The sequence below is a fragment of the Marmota marmota genome, unplaced genomic scaffold, assembly GCF_001458135.2.
Source record: "Marmota marmota marmota unplaced genomic scaffold, marMar, whole genome shotgun sequence".
NCBI lineage: Eukaryota > Metazoa > Chordata > Mammalia > Rodentia > Sciuridae > Marmota > Marmota marmota.
This window is the reverse complement of record NW_025999842.1, coordinates 59,062,975-59,081,344: the sequence shown is the minus strand read 5'-3', so window position 1 is coordinate 59,081,344 and position 18,370 is coordinate 59,062,975. Positions and strand designations below refer to the sequence as shown.

The window sequence follows — 18,370 nt, the reverse complement described above, 5'->3', positions numbered from 1 at the left end:
ACTCCCAAATGTAAAAATATTACTTCACCATACTTCCCTATTTGATATATGCTAAATCCTGAATAATCAATCACTTATCTATCTATCTATCTATTTATTTATTTATTTATTTTTGCCATGCTGGGAATGGAACCCAGGACCTCACTCATGCCCATCAAGGGCTCCCCCATGGGGCTACCTCCCCAGCACTCCCTCCTTCTGTCTTCAATACTTTCACTGTTATGCCATGTACACATATAGAAACCAAATGGAGAGGCCCTCCTAAACCACAGCTCCTGTTCCATCTGAGAGGTCACACCATATAGTGGTCAGACTCTTCTTTAGTCCTGAGACAGCCCTCTCATTCCTCTGTGGAGGACCCCTCAACAAATTTTAATTGCAGTCCTAAGTACAGTTGCTGCATTGTCACAATTCCATAAACTATGCTTATCCAGCAGCTGAAAGAGTGGTTTACTTTATCTGTAAATCCACATAGGATGGAAATACGTACAGAAAAAAGAAAATGAGATAATTGCCTTAAACTACACATATATGTATATGGGTCCAACTGTCGCACATTAGAAATATTTGAAAAATAGAGAAATGTCAAAATCCCCACAATTCTATAATAAACCATGAAGAATTTTGGATGTCATTTTCTAATATTTTTCTGTGCATCTGAATTTTAAATATGCTGCTGTTAAATATGCATTTAGTCAATATCTTGACTTTCCTGCTTGATGTGATGCAATGACTTCTGGAGACCTACTGTAACTCGAAGAGCTTCAACTTAATGATGCCAAGTCTGTGATAATTCCCTTAATATAATAAGCAAATAATTGATAAGATAATCATGTGTGTAAATATTTCAAAGTACTTTACATACTCTAAAATATTATTTACAAAATTAAAGTATTTTTTAAAGTGATACTCTCTCGAGTTTCAATCTGAAACCTACTAATTCATAAAAATTTGGAAAACAGGCTATCCAGAAGAAGATAAAATTTCCTCCTCATCTTACCACTCAGCTATAATCATTTAAAAATTCAGTTTTTAAGTAACATTTGACCTTTCATGCAGTTTGTCTTTATAATTTATGGAATTATTTTATATTGTAGAAAGTCCATTTACTATGGAAAGGGCAATAGTGGCCTTTAAAAAATGCAATGATGGTGGTCTCTTTAAAAAATGCAACGAACCTATCTGATAAATAGCCCACTGTTCAAGTGCATTTTGGGATTTTGAGCAGAAGGCTGAAAGGCCAGCTGGGGGTTAGAATATCCAGGATGTGACCAGATAAGGAGCAACCTGAGGTTCTAGCTTGGTACCTATCAGTCCTCAGGACGAATTCTGTGGGGAGTACCTGAGCCTATTCTTGCTGCAAGGTCTTCTACACATTTCGATTCCAGGGAGTGCTGGGGAAATTATGTCAAAGATCACCACAATTCTTCATCAAGACAGATTAAACATGCCACAGCATGTTTCCTGGGCTTAGAGTCTCAGAGGTGTCTTCTCTATGCACTGACCTCAGCGGGACAGTCACAATTAATATTAGTACCAGCCCAGTATTCAAGACAAGCCACCATGATGAGATCCTCACCTACAGAAATGAGGATTTGGGGAATGAACCTTTAGTTTTTCTTTTAAGAGTTTTTGACGAGGTAAAACATTCTTATGTTTCAAAAACTGAAAGGTTCCAAAGGGTAAGTAGTGGGAAGTCTCCCTTCCATGCCTGCCCCCAATCACCAGGTCTCCTCCTGGGAGGGAAGCAATGCTATCAGCATTTTGTGTATCTTTCCAAAGATACAGAAACAAAGAAAGCTATATATGGGAACGGATCCATCCAGTGCTCCCTGGTACATTGCTATGTGGGAGCTGTCACTGGATGCGAGGTGCGTGAGCAGAAGCAGCAGAGCTGTCTCAACCCATTTATTAACCACCTCAAATCTGCAGGGAGCACAGAGATTTAGGTTTTGAAGGGAAGGCTTACTTGGTATGAAGAGATAAATTCTGGCACTAATTAGAAGAAAGAAGAGCTGCTAGGTATCTAGGTTGCATTTAAAGGCTAGGTAATGATTCATAGTGTGTTTATACCCCCAAGAGTGGCTGGTGCTAAGAGAAGCACTGTTTTTTACATGAGCAATTTTCTAAATGTAAAAGATTACCATATTTTTGTATTATTTTGGTTAGAAACAGCAGCATTTCCCTCAATGTTTTTCTCTTAAAAGAAATACTGAAAACAACTTGAAAACAATAAGCACGATTTTTGTCTTGTAAAGCCAGAAATATTTCCCGGCTGGAAATTGCAGTTCTAATGATGTCATATAAATTAATGGAAAAATAGCAGTAGACATTCGCTCTACTGCCAAGTTTTGAAGACTACTTAAGCAAGGCATATTTATTTTAGTGATATGAATATTTAATTTTTCCTTATCTGGAAAGACATTTTAAAGAGTGTTAATCAATATTTTTTCTGGAAATCTTTTAAAGTTTACCTTTGACATCAGTTGTTATCCCCCCAAAGCCTATCTACTTACATCTATTAATATTAGCTTAAACACTAAGGATGTCAACAGTCTATTTTATTAACAACAAACATATTCTAAATTTCCCTAAGTGAGTAAATATAGTGAAGTAGCCAACACATTTATTTATTTATTTATTTAGGTACTGGGGATTGAACCCAGGGGCACTTAACTACTGAGCCACATCCCCAGATGGTTTTATTTTTATTTTGAGTCAGGGTCTTGCTAAGTTGCTTAGGGCCTCACTAAGATGCTGAGGCTGGCTTTGAACTCATAATCCTCCTGCCTCGGCTTCCCGAGCTACTGGAATTACAGATGTGTGCCACTGAGCCCAGCAGCCAATAGGATTGTGAAGGTGAAAAAAATATCCCATCAGCTATAAAAACACTACAAATCTATGCTCATTAAACAGAGTGACACAGTAGAAATGGACAAATAGCTCATCAGAACATAATAAGAAACTCAGAAATTGACCAATGTGTGCATTATAAAAAAGGATTTCACATCCAGGGGGAGATTAATGGCATGGAAACAACACATTATTGACTCAGAAAACAGTAAAATTGGTTTACTCTCTTGAATCAAAACATAAAAAAGCACATAATAAGTTGAAACAAGTGGTTTTATAATCTTTGTTTCCTTCCACAAGGCAATCAATGAAGTAAAAAGTAACAGGAAAGATATGAATATGCAAAAATTAAAACAAAAATCATTTAAAAATTCTCAAGGTTAACAACAGATTGGAGAAAAATACCATGGCATATATAACCAAGGGCCAATATCTATAATATCTAAGGGGATTTTACTAATTCACATAAAAAAGACAATCCCCCCAAATTGGCCAAACATTTTGAATAAGCAAATCAAAAATAAAATGTTCAGTAAACATAAGATGCCCAATCTCATAGAAATCAATGAAACAGAACATTATTGTTTATCCTTTAGAATATAAATCTCCCAACCACTCCCCAAATGCTGACAAGGGTGAGTAAGCAGCTTGGCATGCTCAGCAACTGTGGGTCAGGAAGATAACAGAATAGTATCTTTCAAAAATGTTAAAAAGAAAGAAAGAAAGAAAGAAAAATATCCTGAGACTTAGTCAATCTATTAATGGGACTAATACATAAATACTAGCATGTGTACCCAGAAATATATGTGCAAAATCAAGGTAGCAGTGTTTGATAATGAAAAACGGAAACTCCATAAACATTCATCAATCATGTAACTGTTCAATAATTTATTGTACATTATCTATGAGATGCCACAGAGTCATTCAAATGAGTGTGATATATACTGATATGGAAGGAATTTCTAGATGCTCTGTTTGTGTGTGAGAGGATACATGTAAGCACATGTGTGTACATACACATATACTATTTACGTAGATACATAGAAACATCTACATAGTACCTCAAACCTGTACAAGCGTCCCTGGGGGGAATGGAAGTGAGTCTGGGAAAGGAGTCAAGGGGGGTTTCATTTTTATATGATAAAATTTTGTACTATTTGAATCCTAAATTAATATATTCTTTTTCTACATCAAAATACACATATTAAAGAAGAAATGAGGGGCTGGGGTTGTGGCTCAGTGGCAGAGCACTTGCCTAGCACGTGTAAGGCACTGGGCTCAATTCTCAGCACCGCATATAAATAAATAAAAATAAAGGTCCATTGACAACTAAAAAAATATATATATATATATTTATATACAAAAAATAAAAAAGAAAAAAAGAAATGAACTGGACTTCTCCCGGTATCCTACTTCTGGTATATTTGTTCACAGTGTTTAACAGAACAGGAGCGGAACCTCTTTCAGAATAAACATTTACTTTTCATAAAATGAAAAATCTGTAAAAATGCATTGTTCTTTTAATTTGGTTATCTTTTGCTGTAATTTTTCCTCATATCATGCTATCAGATGAAAATAAGGTCATTAGATACCATTCTGAATGACAAAGAGTGGGCTGAGAGCAATCATTGCAGCCCAGGGGTCAGGTCTTGAGGGACGCAGCACAAGCCCTTTCCCAATTACCCAGAGGCCCTAGCCAGCTCAGTGTCACAAAAATATTCCACCCTTTCTTATGATCAACTTTACTGAGAAGTACATCTTCAGGTGTCTCATTTTAGCATGAACTTTTCCTGACCCCAGAAGTGGCAGGGAGAATCTAAGTCTGGCAGTTACTGGTCCAAGAGTAGATTATAAGAGGAGAGAGCCCTCAAAGAGGGAAAACCACACTTCAAGATGGCAGAAGTCCCTGTGTGCAGATACAACCAAACAGGATATAAGAGGAAACAAACAAATAAAGAAGCAATGTCCCTTAGACACACGGGAGTTTCTTCTGTCCATGAGACTAATGTATGGGGAACAGCTGTGGAGCACATCTATAATAATGGAGGCCACCACGAGTTCCGTGGAAGGAGTTTGCTATTAAATAACGAGTTCCTACTGCTACTTCCTTTACCAGCACCAAGCTTCCTTTACCCCCACACCACAGGAACCACTGCAGGAACAGGAGCACCATGGCGTATGGCTGCCCTACAGAGGCTGTTTCTAACCTACAGCAGCAGCATGTGTTCTCTGAAAAGACGGAACATGGTCTTCCTTCTGTAAGCATCTGTCCTGGTATCTTTTAACCTTAATTCAATTTAAAGATTTGATTTCTGTGCAAGTTTTTTGGAATACACCTGTTATAGAGAGCAAAGCACACACAGCTGAGAGAGAGAAATAAACAGGACACCTGTGGTGAGTGGGCATCAGATAATATGGTCACTCATGTTGGTCCACTCTAGTGTTAGTAGTCCGTGAAACTGAAGGGTACTGGGAGGAGAAAGAGTAGGATTATAGTTGCTACTGTCTGGATCTCAGGTGTCCTCCAAAGGCCTGTGTATTAAAGGCTTAGTACTCAGCTTGGCCCTATTAGGAGGTGGTGGAAAGTTTAAGAGGTGGGTCTTGGGGTAGGTCTTCCAGTCATTGAAGGCATGCCATTCAGGGGGTTGTAGGACTCTAGTCTCTTCCTGTCTCTTTCTGCTCCCCAGCAAAGAGGTGAATGGTTTTGACACTTGCTGCCACCATGATATGCTGTCTCTCTACAGGCTCAAAAGCAACAGGGCCAACAAATCATGGGTTCACACATCCAAAACTGTGGGTCAAAATCAACCTTTTCTCTTTTTAAATTGTTATCTCATATAAAGAACTCAAAAAGCTGAGCACCCAAAACAAACAAACAAACAAACAAACAAATAACCCAATCAATAAATGGGCCAAGGACCCTGAACAGACACTTCCCAGAAGATGATATACAATCAGTCAACAAATATATGAAAAAATGTTCATCATCTCCAGCAATTAGAGAAACGCAAATCAAAACCACTCTAAGATTTCATCTCACTCCAGTCAGAAGGGCAGCTATTATGAAGACAAACAACAATAAGTGTTGGCGAGGATGTGGGGAAAAAGGTACACTCATCCATTACCGGTGGGATTGCAAATTGGTGCAACCAATATGGAAAGCAGTATGGAGATTCCTTGGAAAACTGGGAATGGAACCACCATTTGACCCAGCTATCCCTCTCCTCAGTCTATACTCAAAGGGCTTAAAAGCAGCATACTACAGGGACACAGCCACATCAATGTTTATAGCAGCACAATGTACTATAGCTAAACTGTGGAACCAACCTAGATGCCCTTCAGTAGATGAATGGATAAAAAAATGTGGCATATATACACAATGGAATATTACTCAGCAATAAAAGAGAATAAACTCATGGCATTTGCAGGTAAACTGATGGCATTGGAGAAGATAATGCTAAGTGAAGTTAGCCAATCCCAAAAAAACAAATGCCGAATGTTTTCTCTGATATAAGGAGGCTGATTCATAGTGGGGTAGGGAGGGGGAGCATGGGAGGATTAGATGAATTTTAGATAAGGCAGAGGAGTGGGAGAAAAAGGAAGGGGGCAAGGGGTTAACAAGGATGGTAGAATGTGATGGACATCATTATCCAAAGTACATGTATGAAGACACGAATTGGTGTGAACATAATTTATATACAACCAGAGATATGAAAAATTGTGCTGTATATGTGTAATAAAAATTATAATGCATTCTATTGTCATTTATTTTAAAAAATCAATTAAAAAATAAAAAAAAAATAATGGGAATCTAACCTAACAGTCTTCTGTGGTTCCAGAAAAACTGGATTACCATGCTAAGCTGTATCATTTGAAAATTCAGTTTCTATCCTAAATTATGTCTACTGTGAGCCCAAGGTGACACATATGTGCCCACACTGACTGTCACCAGCATCTGTTCTGGGCATAGAACTTTAAAAGCCGAAGCAGAATGAACACTGTTGACACTTGTTTTCTGGCCCAGAAAATGAAACTAAAAAGGGAACCAAAATGTAGCCCTTAGGAATGATTCAGACTTCTTTGAAAGGAAAAGAAATATTTAATTTTAGAAATTCTTATTCAGCCTGGTTAGTTACAGTGTTATTCATAATCTTATCATATCTTCAAAACTGACATACTGACTGTTAGGTCACCAGTGAAAGCAAACAAGGATGAATGTGGGAGAAGCAGAAATCTTCATGAGAAGATTTTATGCTAAAATTATTTAAAAATTTTATTTGTGATTAAAATAGACCTAACATAAAATTTGCCATCTTAAGTATCTTCAGCATGCTACACTGCATTTTGACTACTTACCTTGTAAACTGTCGACTCTCTTCATGTACTTCCATTTCTGTGCTTTTAAATTCATTTAGTTCTTTCCTTATGGCTGCCTAAACAGGAGAAAAAAAATAGGCAAGTACACTTATTACTTGGGTCCCATATTTCTCCAAGTCTATATAGCATCAATGAAACAGACATCCTTTTAAGGAATGGCCAGGACAAAGGGATTCCTAATTCCCATGAGGTAAAGGTAGAATAATAATTGTAATATCACATTATGGGTCAAGCATCCCTAATATGAAAATCTGAAATTAGAAATATGAAAAATCTGAAAGCTTTGGAGTGCCCACACCATGCCACAAGTGGGAAATTCCACATCTGACCTCATGTGATCATCGCAAAAGGCAAGTGCAGTAACGATATTGGAGAAAGAGACCTTGAGGCTTGGTGTAGAAGAAACATAAGTGAATTTTGTGTTTAGACTTGGGCTCCGTCTCCATCATATCTCGTTATATGTATGGAAATATTCCAAAGTAGGAAAAAATTCCCCAACCAGAGAAACTTCTGGTCCCAAGCATTTCAGATGAGGGATATTTAAGGTGTAAATCCAAACTAAAATCAGGACTGACCTCTTCAAGTGTCTTTGACAACGGGGGTGGGGAGGGGAGCCTTGGCTAGACTCATGGCCCAGCATACAGAATATCCCCCACCTCGACGACCACAAGAAAGTGCTGGGCATGAGATTTTTCTGAGAAATAGTATCAGATTCCTATGAAAGTTCTGCACTTATTACCGCCCACAATAACATAGTTTTGACGAGCTGCCACAGAGCTACTGGGAAAGCAGTTGCTATTTATTCTTTAATATTGAAAGTTTAGATAAACAGAACTTGAAATTTCAGCACAGTGGGCAAAGCAACTCAAGGAAAATATCAAATCAGATGCATTACTATTTAAAGAACACATAACCTGTGCCATGTAAACTTTGGTGTACAAAGAGATGCTTATGCCATTCAGAGCAAAAAGCTGAGACAGTCGTCAAAATGTTAACTTTAGTTTATCCGTTAACGAACAGTGACTGGATGGCGCATGATTTTGGGTTTCAAGTTTTTGCTTATTTTTATTTCCTCATTTTTTCTACGAAGAATGTCTTATTCATTTTTTTTAAAGTACTAATAAAACACCCCTGAAACCTCTAGGCAAAAAATGGACTCTTCAGTCAAAATACAGAGTGACAATATAAATCACAGAGAGTGATTTTGCTGAGAGATAAGAAAATCTGTTTTGTGGTTGGAAAATAATGAATTTTAGAAGAGGGAGAAGACAGAAGAAAGCCTGGAGGGCCCTCTCCCCCCACGGATCACAGTGAAATCCACAAGCTTTCCCGCCCATGTGCCTTCCAGTGTTCTGTGTAAATCCTGTTGACACAGACCTCTCTTCTCCCCAAATACATTCCTCAGCCCCTGTAGTCTCTATGGGGAATCTGGGTGTGGAAACGGTGGTAATAATTCACACTACTGATTTCTGGAAGAGCTAAAGCAAGCAGAGAAATGTTTGTGGGCCTGTGTCCTCTCAGACACGGCTGTTTTTCTCACTGCCTGTAAAAACTGATTCAGAACCAGAAGCTGGCAAAGCTGAAGATGCCCCATATCATTCACAATTCACATCTAGGGGAAATTCTTCTTTGAAAGAAAGTATATTAATTTGAGGAGGGGCAGAGAATCCTGCCAATGTTCACTGTAAATTTCTTCTCCAAATGTGAGGTCTTACTAGAGGATGTGAGAAGCTTCACGCTTGAAGTCAGAAGACATGGATTCTAGACCTGGCTGCTCCTTCAATAGCAGTGTGGCCCTCGGGGTGTCACTCTGCTCCCAAGCCACAGTTTTCTCATCGCTGCAGCTTGAATAAGTGTTCCCCAAAGGTCCATGTGTTAAAGGTTTATTCTTTAGGGTAATGCTATTAGGAGATGCTTGGGACCTTTAGGAGGCAGGTCCTTATGGGAGGTACTTAGATCACTGGTGTTATGCCTCTGAAGAATCTGGCCTGTGTTCTCTTTGATTTTCAGGTTCATGATGTAAGTGGTTTGCTCCACCATATAGTATTCTCCATTGCCATCTAGCGCCCCCACCAGAGGCCCATATCCATGGAGTCACTTGATCTTGAACTAGAGCCTCCAGAACCGTGAGACAAAATAAACCTTTTCTCTTTATAAGATATTGCCTCAGGTATTTTGTTATAGTGATAGAAAACACTATGACATTCACCTGGAAAATTCAAATGAGAATTCCTCACAATATTATGAGTACTAATTCAAGGACATATCTGGAAGTACTTTGTATACTATAAAGCTATCAATAATGTCATTATTGTGAGGCATTCATAAATAAATTATCTGGGTTTGTGACTGTGACTTATAATGCCTTCATTTTCATTTATAGAAAAATTGATTCCTAGAACCAGAAGTTGGAAAAACTGAAGATGCTCCATTCCCAGTCACACTGCACATGTAAAAGAAGTTCTTCTTTGAAAGGAAGTATTTTCATTTGAATAGGGGCAGAGACTCCTGCAAATGTTCATTTAAAATTTCTAGATACTCTAAATACTAGCGTTCAAGAAGATGTCACTGAAGAAGACTCAAAGATATATAAGACAAAGTCCTCACTTGCAATAGTAGGTTGCCTATTGTTCTAAGAGTTTGGCAAAAACCAATGAAAGCATTCTGAGAAAATCAACTAGGATATGGAACTTAAAAACTAGCACAATTGTAAATTGTGTGTGACACATCCTTTATATTAATAAAATGTACAATTCTTTAATGACCATATATCTACACACATGCTTTTTTATGCAGAGAGCCAAACACTTAGGGACACACCCCACATTCTCATCTGTAATGTGACCTTTCCATTTCCTCATCAAGAGTGGAGTCTTGCTCTCCAGCCTTGAATCTGGGTGAGTCCTATAACTGTTTTGGACAACAAAACACAATTGAGGTGATACTGTGTCTGTCAGTCTCGGGTATAGCCCTTTCCTAGCCTGGTACCTTTTGCTTATTAGAAGTCAGCTATCATGTAAAAACATGTGACTACTCTCAGTAAACCACACTGGAGAAATCCCAGGTACAAGGAAAGGCCTTAGAGGATGAGACCCTATGTAGACAGGGGGTGGTGGAGAGGGGAGAGGGGGCAGGATGAGACAGTAAGTGAGTGCACCAAGGAGCCAGAGGGCACAGGCATGTTCCTGGAAGTGGAATCTAGCACTAGCATTTTACCTGATGCCATGCACATCAGAAACAACCCTCTGAGCTGGGATGTTCCCTCATCCTACCTCAAGTGAGCAAAATAAAATAGTTGATTTAAGCCACTTGGCTTTGGGGTTGTTTGTTGAAAAGCTGTGGTTAACGTCCGTCAATCCTGTTCCGTAACTTTTATCTTCCAGAAGATAAAATCGAGGCCTAGACACTCATGTGACCTGTTGGAGATCAAGTGTGCACTAAGTGACAAGGATGGGTCCCCTATATGGGCCTCAAGCCCTACACACTTTCCAGTAAAATGAGCCTAACTCATCCAGATAATTGCCTCAGATCTTCATGCTCTGTGTGCTGTCTTGTAATTAGAAATCATAAGTCAGTTATATGAATGATGTGGCAATAAATGTTATGTAAAATTGCAGGGTCTAGTTGAGAAATATATCAGAAAGATATAACTACAGGACATAGAAGAAATGCAATATTTATTTAAAAAAATTCACTGAAGAATGAATTCCAGGAGTTAATAAAGAGAATGATTTCTTGAGAGAGATTAAAAAGAGGGGAAAAAGTAATTAATTAAGACTTTTTATTATTGGTGAAATGCATGTACATAATCTTAAATTTCTTCTTTACAAATGAAACTAGATTTTAGCCCTAATACTTTTCACATAACTATAAATGGGACTGATTTTGTTGAAAGATATGAGATAGAAAAACGTGGGCTGAAATAGTGGGGTTGGAGGACAAACGGTGCTGGGTTGGATCACCATGGGAAGCCACTGAGAGACACAACCAACCAAAAACCACCAGGAGATAGCACTGAGACCAGATATGTAGTTAAATTTGGTATTATGGGGCTGGGGTTGTGGCTCAATGGTCGAATGCTTGCCTAACATGTGTGAGATACTGGGTTTGATTCTCAGCACCACATAAGATTAATAAATAAAATAAAAAGTCCATCAACAACTAAAAAATATTAATTTTTTTTTGGTATAATGAGAATTAAAGGAAAAAGGAAATGAAAATGACTAAAACTAGGTATAAAATTGACCAGTGGTGAGTAGTAACAGTTCTGCTTCATCAGCCCGTCAGTTAAGGGGGCATCCTGACAAGAAGCACCAGCAGATTTTTTGACTACTATGCAATCTTCTCAAATAGCAAGGATGTGAGACCAGAATTAACTAAAATTTCCATTTTGATATGCTTTAACTTTTCCAGTAGAATTCTGATGTGCAGCACAGAGTGGACTTCTTGACTACTCATTAGTTCAATGCCATGGGAGGGTAAACAGACTACCTTTTGCTACCAAGGCAAATGAGAGCTGGCCAAAGACTATACTATAGAGGGCTAAAATCTCAGTCTTTCCTAAGACCTATGTAGATAGTGCTTTCCTGAAAAGACAGTATGTTCTGCTCATCCTTGTATCACTAGAGTCTGGGGGAATATTTAACATATTTAACATGTAAGGGCTTTAATGAATCATTACTGAGTGATCCACTGGGCAAATCCATGCAGCATCTGAAAAAATTTGCATTCTCTTTCACTAGAAAATTTTACACTAGACTATAAGTTGAGGCTTTAATAAATAATGAAAATGTCTCCAATGGGGTACAAAGCTTCAATTCTAAACCTAATTATGAATGTAATAATGGTAAGATTATAAATGTAATACTGATTATGAATGTAATACTGATGAGTTGGGTCAAGACAGATATTCCATGTAATTCTCAATAGATATAATTGGCTCTGCTTTACTAGTGAGGGCACTAGTTAAACAACTTGGCCAGAAAACAAGTGGCTAAGAATCACACCCAGCTGCCCAGCTCCAAAGTGGGCTGTCTTCTCTCCATCCTGGATATTCCATGCTCCACCCCATGGGGATGGTAACTTAAGTGAGCCTACTGGATGGTCTTTTCTTGCTCTCCCTGTGTCTTGTAGGTGTTTTCTGAAATCCATGTGTTGGAAATTTAATTCCCAAGCCAACATGGTAGGCAAGGCCTAAAAAGAGGTGATTAAATCATAAGGGCTCTGCTGTCATGAATAGATAGTGCTGATATCATAGGAATGAGTTAGTTATCCCAAGAGTGGGTTGTTTAAGAAGCCAGTTCTGCCCTCTCTTGCTGTCTTATGCTCCCTTGCCCTTCTGCCTTCTGCCATGGGATGATGTAGCACAAAGATCTTCACCAGATGTGGCCTCTCTATCTTGGACTGGCTAGCAACTAGAACTATGAGCCAAATAAATTTCTTTTCTTTATAAATTAACTAGTCTGTGGTTCTATGGACTAGTAATATAAAATCTACTAAGAAAACCTGTCTGTCATTTTAGGGCTGGCTCATTTATCTCCTTCAGTGCAGGAAATGAGGCCATCTTATCTTACTGTACCTGTATCTGTTTCTAGTGCTCCACCTAAGCACATATATTGTAAAATTGAAAACCTTATTTTTAAAGGTGAATTAAACTAATAAAGCTTACAATTATTAAGGCACTCTCCCACCACTTCTCTTTCTCAGCATGAGGAGTTTAACAAACTACCAGATTGGTGAGATTCCGCACAGCACCCTGCCAAGTAATCTCACAGAATAGGCATTAACTGGTGATTGACTGATTGACTACTGATCTTTAAAATGCAAGGTGTTATTTTTTTGTTTTACTTTTCTTTTCTTTTTGAGACAGGGTCTCCGTATGTTGCCCAGGCTAGTCTTGAACTTGGGGGCACAAGTGACGCTCCAACTCAGCCTCCCATGTAGCTGGGCCTATAGGTGTGCACCACCTTGCCTGGCTCACAAGGCAGAATCTTAATAGGGCTGTGAAAGCGGCACTAAAAGAGAAGGATGGTTTTAGATAGGCAGGTGTGTTTATTTGAGAGCAGAGATGGAAAATATTTACTTGCAATTGTTTTTTTTTAAATAAAATATAGAGTTCAAAAGTTAAAATATAAAACTCATTTTAACATAATAGTTAAATTATGAATTTTTATACCCATTAACTTACTATATAAAATACATTATTTAGAATCTGATCAATATATATTATGAAGTGGTTTATTTTAAGGTAAAAAGCAATAGAAACCCAGAATAACTTGCTGTAAAAATGACTGGCCTGTGTTATTCTCATTCTAAAATAAAATACACAATAATGCTATATGGTTTTAGTATCTCTGGGCCAAGAGTAATACTTCATTATAATTATTTTTCTGTTATGTAGAAAATATTATTTTTTGAAATTATTAAAAATACTATGCACTATGTACAAATATGGCATAACAAATTCCACTATTATGTACAATTATAATGCATCAATTTTAAAAATACCACACACTAATGTGCATTTTAATTGTTAGTCTCTTCTTTTTGAATTTTTGGATACTCCAATGTTTGTCAATGAACACAAATCACTTGTGTTTGTATAACATACTAGATTTAACAGCATATTAAATTGTTGCATTCTTTTCTTTTTCTACCATTAATATATATATAAATTTAAAATATATAATTAAATCAAATATATAAATATATATTCAATATATAATTAAATATATATTAAGTTATATAAATGAAATTTAAAAATATAGAATTTTTTTCTACCTGAAATAAATTCTTCTAGAAAACACTCATGGACACACACACACGCGCGCACACACACACACACACACACAAACCAGTTCTGAAAATGTCCTTTACACGTTAAAAAGTCTCAGGGGAAATGCAAGAAATGTCAGAAGCAAATGAGTCTCCCCTGTGAGTAGGGAAGGGCTCTGGCTCTGCTCTGGGTCTTGGGGTTGGATCTGTAGGGGAGATGTAAAAGTTCTGTGCCTTCAAAATACTAAGCCTGCAGGAGAAACCCTGACCAAGCCCATGTCCCCTGCAGCCTAGGGGTATGACACAAAAAACATATTTTTGTCTCAATACATTTTTATAAAGTCCTCTCTATTATAGTTAGAGATGAATGAGCTTTATCTCCCAATAACAGAACCAGCGTTAGGAAAAACTATTCTAGGGTATGAAAAGCGTAGTTTTTATATGAGGGTCGTTAATCACTTGGATTCTCACTGCTTGTACAATTTACACCTGTTTCGATATTTTTATTCATTTACCTGGCCCTTCCTGCCTTTCTGGAGTTCAGCATTTGAGTAATAAGACAGCTGGTAATGGGGGGTGTAGCAAATTATATTTTCCAAATATGGATAAAACAATATCCTCAGTGCTCATGTTTTTCTGTGACATGATCTTGCCTTTTCCCTGTCTAGAGATAGAGCCGATTCCCTTTTCCTTGAATCTGAGCTGGTCTTATGACTTTACTACAACTAACAGAATGTAGTGGAAGTAAAGCTGCATCAAAAAAGGCCAGGTAGCTCTTACCTGGCTCTGGAACACTGGCTCTGGGGGAAGCCAGCCACCAAGTAAGAAGCCTGGCAACTGTGGGAGTACATGTGCAGGTAGGTAGTTTGGTGGACAGCCCCAGCTGAGCCCAGTTTCTGAGCCAACCCCACCGCAACACTAGGCACAGTGGAGAAGCCATCCTAGACAGTCCAGAGTAGCCCATTTGTCAGCTGAATGACATGGAGTGACTTCAGTCAACCTCAGGAGAAGCAGAGAAACTGCCCAACTGACCCCTGACCAAATCTCAACCTATGAAATCTGAAAAATACAATGAAATATTGTTTCAATATTGTTGCTGTTTTCAACCACTAGGTTTAGGTTTTTTTTTTTTTTAATTAGTTCATACTTCTTTTTTTTAATTTTTATTGTTGGTTGTTCAAAACATTACATAGTTCTTGATATATCATATTTCACACTTTGATTCAAGTGGGTTATTTATTTATTTATTTTTTGTACAGGAACAGTGACTGGAGCAGGGCCAATTGGAAGCCACTAAATGAGGGGTGAGTAGCCAAAGGTCCACAGATGAAAGAAAAACACACACAAAGGTGTACACCATTTCTTGCAGAACAGCACACCAGATTCCTTGATTCATCCTCTTATTGAAAAGAACATGCTAAATGTAGCATTTAAAAGATTGTCTTCAGCTGGGGATATAGCACAGTTGGTAGAGTGCTTGCCTCAAATGTAGAAGGCCCTGGGTTCTAATCCCCAGCACCATTAAAAAAAAAAAAAAAGGAAAAAAATTGTTTTCAATGCATCCAAGAGCTCCTAAAACAGCCAAAACTATTTTGATAAAAAAGGGTAAATGATGAGAGAATAAAGTAGACAAACAATGAAACTGTTCTTAACCTTGAGGGCAGGTGTATTAAGCGTGGTGAACCTGAGAGGTCATTTCACAGCCTGCTGAGATGTAGAAGACAAGAGACTGCCTAAGTCAAATAAATAATCCTCCCTCTATAAAGTGGGGACCGATGGCATACTCCAAGGACAGCAAAGAAAACTGCACACAGATGTTCAATAAGTAAGGGGTGTGTGTGAGTATAGATGCTAGTTGAGAATTTGAATCCATGTCAGCCAACATGTAGGTTTGCAGCCAGAATTCACAGTCCTAAGGTAGTCTAATGTAACTCATTTTGAAAATCTCATTAAAACATACTGTTAAATGAAACAAACATTATAATGAAAGAGGTTTCTTGAGATGGAGTCTCATAACAAAGGAAAATATAGTTATCCTAAACACCTACGACACACCTGGAATGCCGGAATGAAAATTGACAGAATTATGAGAAAGGGGAAAAATCCAAATAGTAGGAGGTTTAACTTGTCTTATTAACAGATCAAGTAGACAGAAAAATAAGGATAGAAAAATCTGAATAACTAACCAGCTTGATCTTATAGACACATTTAGAATACCACATCCAGAACTGTGGAACACATATTGTTTTCAAAGATATATAAAGACATTTAAAATTATTGACCACATACTTTAAAAATCCTAATACATAAGGCCACACCCCAGGAAAATTAAATCAGGATTTCCTCATACATCCACATTTTTAAAACTCCCCAGATGATACCATTATGCAGCCAACTTGGCAAACCACTGATATACAGGGTAATTTATAGCCTCCAGTGCTTATTTTAAAAATTAAGGAAGGCCAGGTGCAGTGGGCCACGCCTGAAATCCCAGCAGCTCAGGAGGCTGAGACAAGAGGATCCCAAGTTCAAAGGCAGCCTCAGCAACTGAGAGAGGCCTTAAGCAACTTGGCAAGACTTAGACCTAAGCAACTTAGCAATATAAAAAGGGTGGGGATATGGCTCAGTGGTTAAATGCTCCTGGGTTTAATCCCCAGTACAAAAAAAAAAAAAAAGATAAATGTTACTATATAGGGTCTCTAACTTAAGTTAGAAACAAACAAGTTAAATAAAGCCAGAAAATTTAGAAGAAAGGGAAAAAAAGAGCAAAAACAGTAATCTCTCTTTATCTGTGGGGGATATATTCCAAGACCTCCATTGGATGCCTAAAACCATGGATACTGAACCCAACATATACTGTTTTTTCCTATGCATAGTACCTATGATAAATAAAGTTGAATTGATAAATTGGGTATAGTTAGAGGTTAAAAACAATAACTAATAATAAAATAGAATAATTATTCTATTACCTGAACACAAGCACTGAGGAACCTTGACAGTGGATTTGGTAACCAAGATGGCTACTAAGTGACTAACAGGTGTATACAGAAAGGGTATGTTGGACAAAGGGATGATTCACATCCAGGATGGAAGTAGTGGTATGTAGCAGGACAAATCAAGATTTTGTTATGCTACTGTTTGGGAACAGTACACAATTTAAAACATATGGAAATTTTCCTTTAATATTTTTCATTATTAGTCAATTGAAACCCTAGATATAGGGAGACTTCTGTAACTTAGAAAAGAAATATAACAGAGATTACCAACAAAGCTAAGTCACCTTACCCCTTCCCCTCTAAAATTAATTCCAGGTAAATCAAGAAATTTAATGTGAAAAACAAATCAATAAAGGTCTAGAAGACAGTATGGGGGATATATTTATGATTTTAGAATGGGAAGAATTCTTTTTGTTCTTGCTAGTACATTTTAGTTATACGTAATATTGGGGGTTTATTTTGACATAATCATACAAGCATGGAATATAATCTGTTCTGTTTCAGTCCCTGGTGTGTCTCCTTCCCCAGCCTCCTTTCTTCACTCTACTGATCTTCCTTCTATTTATTTATAGTTTTTTTAAAATAAGTGTTTTATAAATACACATAAAAGTGACATGCACTGTGGAATATTCATATATGCACTAGCATAATTTGATCAATTTCATTCCACCATTTTTTTCCCATCCCTCTCCCTTTCCCCTCAATCTCCTTTTAATGCTCCACTGATATCCCCTCTATTTTCATGGGATCCCCCACTTTTCCCTTATTTTCATCTAGCTTCCATATATGAGAGAAAACATTATTTTCAGAAACAAAATCATAAGCCATTAAAAAGTCTGTTGAAACAACCATCTTAAGGCATCCCTTTTTCATCAGAAGATTCCATAAACAGAGTTGAAATATCAAAAAATGGGAGAAGATACGTATTTACTTGTAACATATATAACTGGAATACATGAAAATCCTCTGTGACTCAACAAGAAATTGACTACCCAAAAGAAAATGGGGAAAAGACAAGGCATTTCACAGAAGTGGAACCTTAATGCCCAATAGACATACAAAAAATAGGTTTAACTTCAGGAATAATTAGCAAGAGGACAAAGCCCAAGCACAAAGAGGTGCTATTTCATGGGTGTGGTTGGTGGGTTGAATCTAGTCTGCTCCCTGTCTTTGTAAATAAAGTTTTATTGGAACATACACACACATCTATTCAATGACATAGTGTCTATGGCTGTTCTCATCCTACAATGGCAGAACTGAGAAGTTGCAAGAAAGATTGTATGATCCATAAAACCAAAAATATTTACTCTCTGGCCATTTATAGAAGAAGTGTGCCAGTTTTCCATAGTTAACATATCTCTTTAGAATGA

At 37.5% G+C, this 18,370-nt stretch overlaps 1 protein-coding gene across 10 annotated transcripts in view; it reads right to left on the bottom strand.

Moving 5' to 3' along the window:
- The window catches only part of Phactr2 (phosphatase and actin regulator 2), a 199,493-nt gene that overhangs the window by 12,201 nt on the left and 168,922 nt on the right, over positions 1 to 18,370 (bottom strand). For 7 of the 10 annotated variants that reach the window (XM_048799305.1, XM_048799321.1, XM_048799290.1 and 4 more), the window contains one exon: positions 7,210 to 7,286. In XM_048799305.1, coding sequence (XP_048655262.1) covers positions 7,210 to 7,286 — 77 coding nt within the window. Of the gene's footprint in view, positions 1 to 7,205; positions 7,287 to 18,370 lie in introns of those variants that run through there. The other 3 variants (XM_048799293.1, XM_048799310.1, XM_048799334.1) reach the window with 1 other exon arrangement.